The sequence below is a fragment of the Channa argus genome, chromosome 7 (genome assembly GCF_033026475.1).
Source record: "Channa argus isolate prfri chromosome 7, Channa argus male v1.0, whole genome shotgun sequence".
NCBI classification, from domain to species: domain Eukaryota; kingdom Metazoa; phylum Chordata; class Actinopteri; order Anabantiformes; family Channidae; genus Channa; species Channa argus.
In genome coordinates, this window is record NC_090203.1 from 6,650,184 (window position 1) to 6,666,290 (window position 16,107).

Genomic DNA, 16,107 nt, shown 5'->3' on the forward strand with positions numbered 1-16,107 from the left:
GTATGTCTGGCTGATATGTCTTTAATAGTTTGTGGTCAACATCAGAGGTATAGCATCAAAAAAACAAGGGAATCCAGGCTCCAGGTAACAATAATACAAACATCAGTGGAGAAGATTCAATTTTCATTAACACCTTTATGGTGATTGTAGACACTATGATTCATTTAGAAAATATTCAAAGTTGTGTTTTAACGTGAGTTTAAACCTTTTATACAAGCTGAGAGTATTAAAAAACATTGACATTGGATGGAAGGGAATTTAGCTACTTACTTGCTTAACTCAGGTGAAACTAACCAGTCAATGTAAGTCAGTCTTAAACACAGGCATCAGGTAAAAAGTGTCATCAGTAGGGCATCACAGACACTTTTTAACAGCACAACTGCAAAGCAAGTACTTGTCAGATGAAATCTGATGATGAAGGTGACATATCCGTTATTAATGGTGATAAACTAGATGAAACTCATTTGTAAAACTCTTTTAAGACTAGTTAACTAGTTAAGTAGTTTTGTAATAAGGACTTAATCGTTCATCAGCGGTAGAGCATTGGGTTGGGATGCAGAAGGCCACGGGTTTGAATCCCACCCCCACCAGGTGTGGCCCCACCCAGCCACCAAGGGCCACCCTTGTGCTGGCCCGGATAATAATGAGAGGGTTGAGGAAGGACGTGCATCAGGCATAAAAAAAAAAACTGATGCCAAATCAATGTACGGAAATAGTTCCACTGTGGTGACCCCTGAAGGGACAAGCCTTAATTATTAACCACCCACGCTAGATCAACAGAGATGATGATCAACAGAGATCAACCATGATGGTTATGTGGTGTACGTGCAGAGTTTACATAGCAGGGTAAAGTTTGCATAAAATGCAAATTCATCAAATAACACAGGAGTTTCTTGTAAATGTAACGTAGTAAAAATATCCTAAAAGCATTTAGTTACTATAGCTGTGACTCCATTTAAAGGCAGATAACTGGCCAAAGAAGAGGATTCCTGCAATAATACCAGCAAACCATAGGACAGAGAACAAGCATCCGTAGAGAAAAGTTCAGTGTTTGCTTCAGCACTTGTATGGTGTTTTTAGACAATGATTATTTTAGAAGCACCAAAACGTCATCAGCAGCACGTCATCTGTTTGTCACATTATGTCTGATGGTGAAGATAAGATTCAACATTCAAACAACTTTATTGATCCCATAGGGAAATTGTGTTGCCTTGTTACAGCTGCTCTCCACGTGAAAAGTAGAAAAGAAAGGAAAAAACTTAGACAAGTACAAGTAAGAACATAAGTAAGTAAAAACCCACCTAGAGGAGTAAACATACATGAACACCATTTAGTCCCCCTCCTTTTAACAGAAGTGGGGTTGAGTTGAACAGTTTAATGGCCACTGGGAGAAAGGATCTCCTGGGATGTTCTGTGAAGCACTTGACTGTGATCAGTCTCTGACTGAAAGTGCTCCTCTGTGCAGCCAGCACGCAGTGGAGTGGGTGGGAGGGACTGTCCAGGATGGAGAGGAGTTTGGACAACATTGTCCTCTCAGCCATGCAGACATGGCATGCAACATGCAGAGGCTCCAGCTCCTCCCCCAGAACAGAACCAGCACCTCCTTATTAGTTTGTCCAGTCTGTTACTGTCTGCCACCTTCATATTGCTGCTCCAGCAAATCGCAGCATAGGAGATGGAGCTGGTTGAAGGACTTTAGTCTCCTTAGAAAATACAGCCAAAACACACCCATTGTTAATGGCGATAAAAACTAGAGGAAACTCGTTATTAAAACTCCTGTTACCTTGATCAGCTTTAGTGATTTTTGAGTTGTCTGTCCTGTTTGTTAATATAACCACAGAACCACAATGTTGAGCGAAGATTTTGTAATAAGGATGTAACCATTCACTCCACCCACAGTAGATCAACAAACATGATAATCATGAGCATGATGTGGTGTACGTGCAGAGTTTATATGCCAGGCCCAGTAAACTTTGCATAATATGCATATTCATCAAATATCACAAGATTTTCCAGCAAATGTCACGTAGGTAAAACTATTCTAACAGTGTTCAGTTACTGTAGCTGTGAATCTATTTAAAGGCAGATAACTGGGCAAAGAAGAGGATTCCAGTAAAGCATAGGACAGAGAAAATGCTATAAAGATAAGTGCAGGAAGTTAAATAGATATTGGTTTATTATAAAAAACACATTATAAAACATTTGAAAACCCTCTTTTTCCAGTGTTTACACTGACCCCTTAAATAAAACATGAAATGCGCTAAAATAAAACTATGCTGTTCCAGAAATTGCGTGAAGCAACATATTTGTTCTGTAAGACTTTGCATATTTATTTGATTTGCATTGATTTCTACATGTAATCTGTTATATGAACATTTAGCCTATTTTAACATGTTCTTAAGCTGAATTAAGCGTAAGAAATATCACTTTGATATTTGTACTGTTTGACTTTTATTCATTTTTTTCACAGTTTTCACTGTTGCTTTTTTCCACACTTAATATATGTTTATGGGTCTATGTTTTACTTTGACTTTCACTTTGTCAGTAACAAAAAAGACATCATCATACAGCCTCACATTTTCTACAACAATGTTCTGCATAGTTGATGCACAGGGACATACAAAACGAATTTTAGTTGTTTGTGTGCAATAGTTTTTTGGGTTTTGACATTTAAATGTGTTTGTACATTTAATTTTTAGAGGGGTTTTTCTAAATTTGGCATCACTATTGTTTATCTGGCAGAATGTATTTAATTTAATTTCTTAATTAAACCTCAGAGCTTTGTTAGAGAAGATTAGTGAACAACCAGCATCATGAAGTCCAAAGAACATGCCAGACAGGTCAGGGATGAAGTTGTGGAGAAGTTTAAAGCAGAGTTAGATGCTTTCAACATCTCATGGACCACTGTACAATCTATCATCTGAAAATGGAAAGAGTTGGCACAACTGCAAACCTACCAAGACATGGTCATCCACCTTTATGGACAGGCTGGGCAAGAAGAGCATTAATCAGAGAAGCAGCCAAGAGGCCCATGGTAACTCTAGAGGGGTCGCAGAGTTCCACAGCTCAGGTGGGAGAATCTGTCCACAGGACAACTATTGGTTGTGCAGTCCACAAATCTGGCCTTTATGGAAGAGTGGCAAGACGAAAGCCATAAGAAATCCCCACAAGCCATGTGGGGGACACAGCAAACATGTGAAAGAAGGTGCTCTGGTCAGATTGAGGCCAAAGTTGAACTTTTTGGCCTAAATGCAAAACGGTACATCATCATGTTGTGGGGATGCTTTTCTTCAGCAGGGACAGGGAAGCTGGTCAGAGTTGATGGGAAGATGGATGGAGCCCAACCACAAACATACAGCTAGAGCTACAATGGAATGGTTTACAAAAGTTAGTTGATATTTTATTCATATGTTTAGTTTAAACATGATTGACTTGCCTTGTTACATTTAAGTCAAGCATGTTTAAACTAAACATATGAATAAAATATCAACTAATTTTTGTTTAGCCAAATATTGAAGCTACAACATCCAGAATTCTCAGCCTACAAAATATCAGATCTTGCCGTACAACATCCATTTTTATGACTACAGCATTTTAAACCTTTCTGTGCCTCACAGTACTTGTTTAAGGTTAGAGGTCAACTAAACACTCTAAAAGTTAACATATTCTTGCAACATGTAAGTGCAACCAAAACATTTCTCTTAACCAAAGTGCTTTACTTCCCAAAACTCGTTCGTTAATTTAAAACATTCTGTTGCATAAGAACAATTTGCAATAGCTGAACAGGGACATCATTTTTAGGATGCAGCTTTTCACCCTCATCGGTTTCATACTGTTTTGGGACAAAACCTCAGGACACATTTGAAACATACGCAAAATTCCAAATTTTATTAATTTACAGTGAGTTCTCTATTTTTTAATAGCATTTGCTCACATAACACATTATTTCCTGTTTACTTTAACGTGGCCCGGCAACTCTTCTGCACTCGTGCATTCTGTAGGCACACATGTAGAATATACCTGCACAAACAAAACAGAAGTCGTTGTAGGGTGTGTTGTAGTTGTAGGGTGTGAAATACTACATTTCCACAAAGCACAGACCTTCATAGTATTAGATATGCAAAGCAACAAATAAAAAAAAATACTAATTTGAATGTATGCCACTTACTGTGTGAAGCTATACAGAGATATAAATAAGGGGCATTTCTTTATATGAACACACCTGCAAAGAAGGTCATGAGCAGCGCCACCCAACCCAGTATGTAGGACCAAGAGAAGCGCCAGTCCCCAAAACGCTTGCCCAGAAAGTTCACCGTCACCCCAGTGTAAATGGCCATTGCAAGCAGAACAAAGAGGGCTGGCATTGTGGGCAGAGAGTGAAAATATTAAAATGAAATATGCAAAATATAAAGGGTCATTTAAGCAGAGCTAAGAGTAAGCAGGTTTTACTGGGGTGCATAAAGTTTCTACAACATGCCTGGTAAACTTTGGGATTTGCATGTTGTGCAAAAATAGTGAGTAGTGAAATTGTGACTCACTTGAAACAAAGAACATGATTCCAGCAGCAAATGAGCGGTTGAACCTCTCAAAGGTGGAGAAGTGGGCAAAGGAGAGGATTCCTGCGATGATCCCAGCAAAGCACGACATGGCTGACAGGATCATAAAAGCACGAGTGGCATTCCAGTAGGCTGAGAAGGAATAAAGCAAGGGACAGACAAAACATACTGTAAAGATAAGTGCAAGAAAAGAAATAAATAACTATGAACCTTGATTTGTTTGTGGTTATTGCAAATGTATCCATCTTCAAATGTTTCCACTGACCCCTCAGGCATTTCGTTCAGACATTTTACTGAAACTGACGAATTGAGGCGAATTTCTCTAAATATTATACAAATACAATGATGAGGTACTAATCTGCAGACATGAAAAAAAACGTGCACGCATGAATAAACAATATTATATATATTATACATTTAATAATAGCATGCTTAAATTACCCTGTAGCTTGCACCTGACTACAGATTCACAGAGCCGTCAGTTGGCAGTAAGTGGATATTTTTGTCATTCTTGTCGGCAAGAATGCACATCACATGCACTCATTGTCACCTAGTATAGAGTATGTTGTTTCAGTTCCTACAATCATTCTGTATGACTGTAACTAGACCCGGACCCTGGTGAGTATTGCCGGGGCTCAGGGGATTTTTTTCTTTTTTTTTTCCCACACTTACCAATGCTGTCAGTCTGCATGTAGCACTTGCCAGACATGCAGTACCTCCACAGGCCTTGATGGGCAAAACTGCCAGACAAACGGTACTGCATCCAGTAGTCTGTGGCTGTGGAAACCACCAGCAGGATGTTGCCCACGATGGCACAAAACAGCCCCCCTCCCATGAAGCTGTACATCATGAGTGAAACTACGACAGCAGATACACTATGTGCACTGTGCAAAACAAAAAAAAAAAAGAAAAGACATGAGATAAGTCAGTGATAAACTTTTCCAAAACAGGTGGTTGTAGTTTCAGTTTTAATGAATTTACTAATTGGGAAATTTAAAAATGAGATAGCAGCTGCCAGAAAGAACGGATGCAGAGGTATATAAAGGTTTATCTTATCACAGAGTATACTCAGATCATCTGCAGTGCCTCACATAAAACTCTGGGACTGTGTTAGTGCACAAGTTTACAAGTATCCAAAAAAACGAAGCCACTGATATATTTCTGTTCCCTGTTTACTCGCGTCAGCTTTTCTGATTATTACTTAACTCTTTTATTACAACATTTTTTATTACAACATTTCCTCACTGACAGATTTTACTTGAAATTCTTTTGAGTATCTCTGAGCGGGACGGAGTCAGAAACATGTTGTCACTACTGAAGCCCACGCTAATATTCGGGTTTGCAGTTCCTCATTCAATGGAAATTCTATCTGATGATTCAAGAGTCTATGTATGTATATCCGATTGTCTTGACTACGCAGCAATACGTATCTTTATCTGTAACAAGGCAGAGGACGTGTCAAAAGAGCAGTTGGGCTCAACAGAGGAGTCGTACAAACCACAGCTAAATTTGGATCATATGAACATCTGCCCTCCAACATGTGTTTAATACTCAGTGCTGCAGTTAATCAAGCCACATGCATTACGTAGATTTCCCGTACCAACCACAGTGAACTAAATAAGAAACTAAGAGCACTACATCTCAACCATGCGAAAGATCCTGATGCCTGATATAAACAAGCCTGACAATGACAGCACAAAAGCAAAGATAAGGCTGTGTTAAAAGGTGAAACCGGGTTTCGCAATGAAGCTGCACTGCACGTCATTTTGCACCTATTGTTTTGTTTTGATCGCTCAATGACAACACTTAAGTGATGAGAACAACATGCATCATCTACATTCTAGGATGAAAGGTCTGAACTCCACTGGTGACACTGTGATATCAATCTGAAATCGCTTTCAGTAATGTGTCAGACATTAAGTAAAGACTATGTATAGATAACACTGGAAGTAGACATTTTGGAGAAAAAAATTGCATTTTTACAAATAGCTCCATTCCTGGCCTTCATATACACCCAGAGGTCAGCATGCTATTAAAAGGTATCCAATCAACTTTATTATGTGGAATCAGCCGCTAACACAAGACCCTATGGCATCTTACCTGAATTCTTCAGGATATATCAACCCTCTTAAGTACCGGCCTTTCCTCAGGGAAAGAGTGAGAGAGAGTGCAGGTCAGGAGTGAGCGAAATGTCAAAGAGGAAGCCCTAGGCAGGATTCCAAAAAGTTATCCCCTCCACTTTTCTGTTGATGGAGGCAGAATCCTTTAAAACATTCAACACAGAACAAATGCACTTCAGCTGGTGGGCCAAAACCCACGTGACTCTCCCACATTGAATTACACGGGAGTATTTTAGGGGGTCAGTAAGGTGGGGAGGGGTGGCAGTGTTGGGGTTATGGGGGAGGGTCCACTATATGAGGCTGCTGCATCCCAGTCCTTGTCTGTTGTTCTGTTAGGTGTTCTGGAACTGCGGATGTGCAAAGGCTTGCAGTACTGCTGTGGTCAATGGAACATGCTGAAGTGCACAGTTTCTTTCAGTGTGGCCGGGGTGTGGTCACACACATGCTTACAACAGATACATGACCAAAGAGCTGCTTCATAAAATTACGCAGTGTGTGTTACACATGTTCACTGTGAATAGGTGATGACATAGAGGAAGCAGTGCCAGTAAATGGCTGACCAACACATCAGAATAAATGTATGACACCTACAGTGTTTAAAGTGTTAGCAATGACATTTAATCATTATTAGCTCCACAAATGGAATGGAATCCACTCCAATAACACAACCATGAATTCTGCATTTACGAGGATGAATTAACTTTTTCAATTGACACCGTATTCATCCAGTTGTTATTAATATTTTATTAGTCATAGTTTGCAGTGCTGTTGATTTTTATTAATGTATAACTAACTGTACAGAGGTGCCACATAAACTGCTACAACAGTCAAAATGATTCCATGTCAGATTGATTCATAATCATATTGCCACCAGTAATCATTTAGATCTATTTGACAATCCAATAAAAAATAAATAAATAAAAAAATCAGCCCTAAACACAATGACAAAGATGACGAGCCCAGTGGAGCAGCACCGTCCCTGCACCCAGCAATTGATGTGTTGGCTTTTTAAGATTTCAACACACCCTTACAATACTTGCAATTTGTACAGTGCGTTCTTGGTATTATCACAAGTCATATGCAGCAAACCCATCGGTTTTATTTCCTTAACATTTATAATGGTTCGTGTGGGTGTCCTATGATGTTTCCCATAACACAGGAGCACATTCGACCGCATTAACGGACGGTTTGAGGGTCCTTCATGGATCATCTCTGTTCAGATACAATAAGCGTCTGCACTTGCTTGTTGGTAGTTCATGCAAACTCTTAAGGGTGTTAAAGTAATGTGTAAATTCATAGCATGAATATTACTTGTCTCTAGACAAGTAATCTGGAAAGTCTAAAAACTCAAAGAACCTCCACCTGAATGCATAAGTTACATTTACACTAATTGTCTTTATGTTGTGCAGAGCATGTTTTCCTCTGGATGCAAACATATCACACACTCACTAAACCACCCTGACAGATAACAAAGACGATCACAACGTTGGAAATGAACACGACTGGTTGTTGTTTCTCAGACAAGAACCATGACTCCACATCAGCAAACCACATTACCAACATGATACATGCTTGTCTCACCAGATATGTGCATGTTCATGGCCTTGTGACTCATTAGGGTCTGTATTTCAATGGGGCAACAAGCAATATATATATTACTAAATTTAGTAAATACATTTCCCAATATTTGATGCCTTGGGAAATGTGATTATTTGAGGCTGTGGGTTGCGCCATCATCATCATGTGCATCTTTATAACAAAAATACCCCATGGAGCCACTAAGGTATTAATTATTATTAATAAACCTTATCAGTCTAACACAACATTACCAAGTGCTAATATCACTAATATCAAAACATCTGATGAGCAACATTACAGCATTAGAAAACTATTGGATGTATTCTTCAAGGTACAGCAAGCTCCATCAGGGTAATGATGTGCGTTGGCTCACAGCTCACACTGAACAAAGTCTCTTGAGTGGCAAACTCAAAAATGTGACAACACCTCCCTCTGCAGGCTTTGCATTGACTGGCATCATCCAGTTAACTACAGTTATTTGGTCGACATTGGGGAGGGTTGCGTCAGGAAGGGTCCGGTGTAAAAACTGGCGACCTTGAACTCATGGGATAAGCCAAACAGGCAAAAAAAATTAAAAATAAAAAAATAAAATAAAACTGTGTTTGGATGAACTGGGGAAAAAAGTCAAAGCGATGATAAGGAATGAATTAATTTTTAGTGCATTAAACCAGAGAATTTTCCTTTACGGATTGGACACCTAAAGGAGCTGCAGCTGAACAAAGCAAGATAGATAAAATGTGTGAGGATTATGATGCACACCAGCATGTGTCCCTCTAAAAAACAGATCTGAGATCGTTGCAAAAGCTGGTCTACACACTCATGAACAGGACTGAATCCACACAGCCTTCAGAAGGTGCCTAAAAAGCCACATGCAAATAAATTGTTTGGCCTTGAGAGGACACCTTCTCTGATAAGGTGGTAAGAAAAATAAAATACATAAAAAAATGACAAAAACGTGGGAATTTCTTTACATATTTTAGGTTTCATGGTCATTTTCCCTGTGCTTTGCATTCAGCTTCATGTTATTCTAAACTATAAGAAATTAATAAGTGAGAAATTTCAGGACAAGAATGTTTTTTTTACAATTTCCTAAAATTAAATAGCAACAAATTCTACAATATTTTAAAGGTAAAGTTGTGTCACAGGTACAAAGGCTCAAAATCATTTTGACACTAATCCTTATTTTATCTGAAATAACACAAACATAAAACATGTTAGATAAATGTTCAATAACCAAAAATTCAAATACAACATACAAAATTAATATACACATGAGAAACCTTTTTGGCTCTTAGACAGTTGTAGCAATTCTAACGGGTGGTGGAGGGACGAATGTGGGGAGAGCCACTGATCTTTCAGAAGGAGTCTAAAGACAGAGGAAAACAAAGGGCAGATGATTTACTGTAACTTAACAAAATAAACAATCTTCCACATCAGTGGGATTTATTTGAATTCTACCTGCTGTAATTTGTTGTAATCAGGGGGGAACCTCTGCTGTCCTGCCACCAGGTGATTAGGAGCTATGTCTGACTGGGTTGTTATTGTCTGCCGAGTGAAAAGAAAGAAGGCAAAAACAAAATAAGAGAAGCTGATTTAATATGGAAACAAATTGATTGGGGTGGGGGGTCTATTATTTAATTTTTAAATGAAGACGGCCAGATAACAGAATCAAAAAAGAGGGGGGCACATTTGGAGAATGAGTACAGGGGGTTGTGCTGAAATTTAAAATTGTGGATTCAGAAGATAAACTGTTGTTGAGATGCCACATAAACATTACATTATATTTATTTATTATTGAGTAGGGGGCATTTGGTCAGATTCTTGGGGAAGCATGTGGGAGAGAAAAGAATCCTAAAAACTTCAGTTTTATGGAGCAGTGAAGTGATTCTAACCTTCTCCACTGCTCTGGACACTGGATATCGAGTCTGTCGACCTACAGAAAACAGCAAAAGAAGTACTTCTTAAAGAATGTAAAGAAAACATGTCACCATGTTTAGACTTATCACACAACAGACTTCCCATACGTTTGTTCTTGTTGTGCTTGATGTAGAGATGCGTGAGGCCACCTAGCAGGACCAGGAAAAGAACGCCACAGGGAATTCCAGCTGCGATGGCAGCAATTGCAGGGCCACTGAGCCCTTTACCTATTGTGAAGAGACCATCACCAGTGATTGTGCTAGTGTTATAATCACCATGAATACACGTTATGCTTTAAAGCACACTCTTTGCCATACCTGGACCAATTCTGTGAACCACAGATGGTTCTCCTACGGTCGTATTAGCTTTGGGAATGATGCGGAACTGGTACGTCAGGCGAGGATTGAGGGCCAAGACATCTGTACTCCGAGCAGTGCCAGGTTTCTGCTGGATGGTGCGATACGTGTTAGAGCTCCCTCTGGTTTGGCTCCCAGTGTTGTTCAGAAGGTCTGGTCCTGCCATTTCAACGTCAAAGCCTTTGCAACAACAAGCACAAGTTATTACATTTTGCATAACGGAGCTGACGAAGCACCATACCAGATGCCAAGCTTTCACTGATTCTGTTTGACAGGGAAAATATTGGAGACATAACAAACAGTGACATTTGTATTTGACAGTACTTTTGTCCTTAGATTATTATTACCAAAACATAGTACTGCTCAGCTAGTGGATTCACACATTACTTAATACTTACACCCCTATTTTCAGTGCGGAGTTTCTGATAAACACTGTGTTGGCTTCCCAAGGAAGCTTTGCTGACATGTCCAAATTCATAATAGAAGGGTTTGTGTATAGTCTATGAAGGAACCAACTCTACTTTTCACAACCACCTTCCTATAGTCGATTATCGCTTTACCTGTAACAATAGAGGTAGGTGGAATCTCCCAGGTCAACGTGACAATGGTTCCATCTTTATTAGGGAGCACATTGGAATCCGAGATTGACGGCCCTGCAGAGAGAGGTACTGTAAGCTAGGGTGGAGATCAAGCAAGGGACAGACGGGGTGTGAGGGTAAGGGTATACCAAGACTGGAGAGCTTTGTTTAAAGGGAAACAGCAGGTCTTACTTAGCTCTCCATCTGAGGGCCCATTGTGTCTTTTGAGTAATGCAAGCAGTACTCGAAATTAAAAGCTGAAGGAAACAGAGTCCTTGCAGTATTTGGAGAAGGCAAATAATCACTGCACTATATGGCAGTGATGACAGAGAAAGCCCCTTCTTTCACTTGAGATTTAATGCAATATTCCAAATATGCTGTTACAATGACGGACTTCAAATATTCCCAGGTTGAAACAGGACAGAGAATGTGTGTAGACCCCCTTGTCTTTTAAAAACCGTCTGGGAAGTGAGGAGACCAGCTGCTGGATTGTTAGGAGAGGAAAGTTGTCTCATTCTTGTCTGAGGCAGGATTCTAGCTGCTCAACATTCTTGGGCCTTTTGTTGCTGGATGTTTTTGTTGCTCCGAAACCTCAATATACTTTTCAGCATAGAGAAAGTGCCATTTCAGATGTGTGTGCTGCCCACGCCATAAGCACTAATCCACCCCCAGAGATGCAGGCTGTTGACCTGTCCACTGATAACTGAGATGTGTTGGTAACGTTCGACTGTGAAAAAAATGTAGATTTGCAAATCATCGCATTCTGTTTTTATTTATGTTTTGCACATTGTCCCAACTTCTTTGGAACTCTAATGGTAAAAAGATGACATCTTCATCTTGCTTGTTATGTCAAGCACAAAATCAGACTTTTACTGTCAATGCACAACAGAATAAAAGGCAGAAAATCTGCCAAACAGAGAATTTTGGATACCTTTTTATTTTGAAAATATTTTTGATTAGTATAACATTAAGATAACTAAATGGCCTACGGATTTTGAGATATAATAAAGCTTAATAGGCGCCACTGTTGGTACAAAAAGGCAAAAGTATTTAACTGCAAAGTATTTAACTCCCAGATTAAGAAATTAAAACGTAGATGTTAAAACTAGCTCATCTTCGAGAGGCTACACCAATAAAATCCAACAATATTAATAACAGTTAAAACTAATGAGGGGCTGGTTATGCTCTGGGGGAGGAGCTGGAGCCTCTGCATGTTGCATGCCATGTCTGCATGGCTGAGAGGACAATGTTGTCCAAACTCCTCTCAGTCCCTCCCACCCACTCCACTGTGTGCTGGCTGCACAGAGGAGCACTTTCAGCCAGAGACTGACCACAGTCAAGTGCTTCACAGAACAACGCAGGAGATCGTTTCTCCCAGTGACCATTAAACTGTTCAACTCAACCCCCTTGTCTAGGTGGAAGTGTTTTTCCTTTCTTTTCTACTTTTCATGTGGAGAGCAGCTGTAACAAGGCAACACAATTTCCCTATGGGATCAATAAAGTTGTTTGAATCTTGAAAGGGGACATTTATTCTGCAGAAAAAGTCCTTGCAGTTTTTATACTTTAAGTGGATTTAATACTTTAATATTTTTACCTAAGCAGTACATCACCTCCACTGTAGTCTTTAAAGTCTTCTGTGTAATGTAGTTGTAACTATTGCCATCAGTAAATGAAGCAGGGTAAGAAAAACATGTCCGGTGGAAATATGTGTAGTTGATCCAGTATGCGGTTTCTCTCCAACTACGATCAGCAGTACCGTACCTTGTAACTGTATTTCCCTCCTCTGGATGCCCAGTGGGTTGTGGCAGGTGCAGGTGAAGTTTTGCAGGAGAAAGTTGCTGACATTGTTATCACGAAGCTGAAGCTGCGTGGTGTCATTGCTGATCTGGTAAACGGTCCCACTAGTGATTTGCTCGCTGCCTTTGGTCCAGGTCACCACAGCCTTAGGTGAGGCACCACTGACACAGTGGATAACAACCACTATTTTGTCCTCAGGGTCAACTGTGGTTCTCACAGCTGGCAGAAACACCACTGGGCTCCCTGAGAAAGATGTGGTTTTTAAAACTACGGATTCAACATTTACTAATCCTCAGACTCGATATTCTATCAAATATTGAAAACTTACTTGCAGTAATATTGCACTTATTTTGTTCAAGTGGGTGGTTTGCAAGGCACGTGACAGTTTTCCCATTGAGGTAATCTGTGGGGGTGACAGTCAAGCTGAAGTGTCCCACTCCATTGCTGCTGTTGCTTAGTTCTGGGAAGGACAGCTGAGCTTGGGGGGATCCACCTGGCCACTGGCAGTGATACTGCAGGCTGGTGTTATTCAGTGACTGCACAGAGCACATCGGGTTACCTGACGGTCGCTCTGTCTCACAACAAGCATTAATGAGATGAATCAGACAGTCTTGAGACCATATTATTCACATGAATTAACATGAACGGCGTCAGTTCCCTGGTATTCACGAAAAATAATCAATGCGGGTAAACATTGAACACTAGTGCAAACCTACGGAACACATTCAAATTATTCAAACTGGATGAAGATTTTTAATATGCAAATTCATAACTATTGTATTATGACAGCAATAGACAGATTTAAGACACTTTAATATGGACACATGCAAAATGCTCTCATGCATTTCACATACCATAAACATTTAAAGTCATGTTTTTTTGCCGCCGCACTGCAGTCTGCTTATTAAACAGTGTGCATGTATAAATGCCCCCTTGGCTGGCCTGCACATTTGTTAGATTTAGGACCCCACTGTGAGAGGTAAAAAGGGTTTGACCACCAAAGGTCCATTCGGCAGTGGGCTGTGGGGATCCCCCAGCATGGCAGGAGAGGCTCAGTGAGTCCCCTGATGCATAGAAAGGCTGAGCTGGATGGGCTTCTAGCATGGGCTCATCCGGTCCATCTATAACAGACCACAAAAAAAATAAAAAAATAAAATAAAAATAAAGGGCTACACAGAACACATGTTTTGAAAGTGGCCTAGTCTGGATGAATTTGGTGAAGCAGCATTTCTTACAGAGCACAGTGACATTAATTTGACTTGTCACATTGCTGAAGGGGTTGGTCAGGAACACCGTGTACCATCCTGTGTCACTTCGGTTTGGCCTGAGGATCACAAGACTAAATTGCTCCACCGAGTAGCGAGAGTCGGTTTTTAGCTCTATGCCATTGAAGAACCACATCTGTTGCTCAACAACTCCATGCAGCATGTTATATTGCAGGGTGAACGGGTCAGCTCCCTCATGGGCAAAAGCCGGCCGTGCGCTCAGTGTCACATTCTGGATACTTTCTGTGAAAGAACAAAAACTCAAACCCATCAAATGCATTTGGACCCTCCTCTACAGAGCTCAGCCCAGCTCAATGTGGTACTCACCAAATACCTTTAGAGTGAAGCTTGTCACAGCTCTACTCAGTCCAGACTTTGTCATTTCCACGGTGTAGTTATTGGTATAGTCGAGTGTGACATTTACAAGAGTAAGGGATCCATTTGGCTCTAATCTGATCACTTTCCTTAGGTTTTCAGCTATGTCTGTGGGAGTTCCAGAGCTAATAGTCCATGTGACAACATTTAAGTTGCCCATAAACCAGGTAACCACTGGGTCAGGGGACCCACTGAAGGACACGGCCAGGGTCACACTGCTGCCAGCTATTGCATTTACCCGACCAGGACCAACAGGAGAAACCACCAGCTCACAGTATGCACCTACCAGCACGGAGACAAGCAGTTAGCTCAAAAAGCAAATAACTGCCTGAATATTTGATGGACTTTTGAAACTAAAGGAACAGAATTATCCAGTGCCAGTGGCACTGTACGTCTGGTCCCATTAAACCAGCAACATAATTATTATGGTTCAAAGCGAGAAGGAACTAAATTAACAGGTGCACAAATCCAAACAAAATAATCTCCATTGGCCAAACTGTCAGGTTTTTCTTATAAATTGTTCTTATAAAATAACAAATAATAAAATATGCAAGAAAGTGTCAAATCTGCAATTGAGTTTTAAACTTACCTTGAAAAGTTAAGCCGAGCAAAAAAGTGACAAAATATGTGGATGACATCCAAAGCTCGAACCACGTCATTGTAATAAATGTAGGTGTAGCAGAAAAGCCGGAAAATAGATATAGTTTTCTCACACAAACATAAATGAATGGGAAATAGATTCTCTCGTACGGCGGTGATTCAACTGAACCACGTCCTGCGTCCTCTCGTGCGGAGACTGTCACCAGGGCGCGTGAGCAGCTCACCTGTGCCGAGTGAAAGCCTTGATCTTGAGGCACGCGAGGCCACGCCCCTCGTATTTACGTTAAGCGTTTCCAATTTCTTTTAGTCTGTGCTGGTCTCTGCTGTTGCCCGCACAAAAGCGGTCCCTCCACAAACAGTAACGTGAGAAAGTGAACAGAATGTGTCGGTTAAATAAATAAAACACTTCGAAAAACATTGACATCAATAAATAAAACCATTACATTGTAAAACTCTATATTCTATCACTTTTTTTTTATTCAATCATTACTTTTTTAAAATAAGTAAAATAAATAGGCAAAGACTTTTGGTTAGATTAAAATCAGTTTTAGATAGAACCTTAAATAAATGTGCTGGGTGACTTTTAGATTTCGTGGTTATATTTGAAATGGAAAACTTTAGGGCTGAAATGCCTAAAGTGATTTACATTGTTTACCTTTTGTTTTACTTTAGTTGTGAAGGTGCCGATTTTACTTTTATTTGAGCACTGCTGTTTGTTGTCTTGGTGAATTTACTGTTGTGTCCATTCATATTAACAGTAACACAAAAGTTGATTCAACTGTCCAGTGTAAATCAGTACCATTTTATTTTATAGATGGGATTTATTGCAGTACTGTTCAACTGCACTCCAGTTATTTTAGCTAACGTTTCCTTAATAAACTGGTAACTAAACTGTATTTTGAAACATACAACATAATAAAATGTTTTTTGTTTTTTTTTTACTGCCAGGCCCCAATCAACACAGT

The 16,107-nt window shown here is 40.0% G+C and overlaps 2 protein-coding genes across 2 annotated transcripts; both read right to left on the reverse strand.

The window, feature by feature from the left end:
* Nucleotides 1-3,912: 3,912 nt before the first annotated feature.
* Nucleotides 3,913-6,857, reverse strand: lim2.5 (lens intrinsic membrane protein 2.5). The gene is made up of 5 exons (XM_067511177.1): nt 6,657-6,857; nt 5,229-5,440; nt 4,539-4,688; nt 4,223-4,357; nt 3,913-4,020 (listed from the first exon to the last, which is right to left on the reverse strand). The coding sequence occupies exons 2-5, from the start codon at nt 5,404-5,406 to the stop codon at nt 3,959-3,961; spliced, it is 525 nt and encodes a 174-aa protein (XP_067367278.1). The 5' UTR covers nt 5,407-5,440; nt 6,657-6,857; the 3' UTR covers nt 3,913-3,958.
* Nucleotides 6,858-7,429: 572 nt separating this feature from the next.
* Nucleotides 7,430-16,102, reverse strand: vsig10l (V-set and immunoglobulin domain containing 10 like). Its single transcript, XM_067509800.1, has 12 exons — nt 15,132-16,102; nt 14,495-14,824; nt 14,138-14,410; nt 13,757-14,023; nt 13,231-13,473; nt 12,867-13,145; nt 11,088-11,180; nt 10,489-10,707; nt 10,279-10,398; nt 10,147-10,187; nt 9,713-9,799; nt 7,430-9,620 (listed from the first exon to the last, which is right to left on the reverse strand). The coding sequence occupies exons 1-12, from the start codon at nt 15,199-15,201 to the stop codon at nt 9,546-9,548; spliced, it is 2,097 nt and encodes a 698-aa protein (XP_067365901.1). The 5' UTR covers nt 15,202-16,102; the 3' UTR covers nt 7,430-9,545.
* Nucleotides 16,103-16,107: the final 5 nt, after the last annotated feature.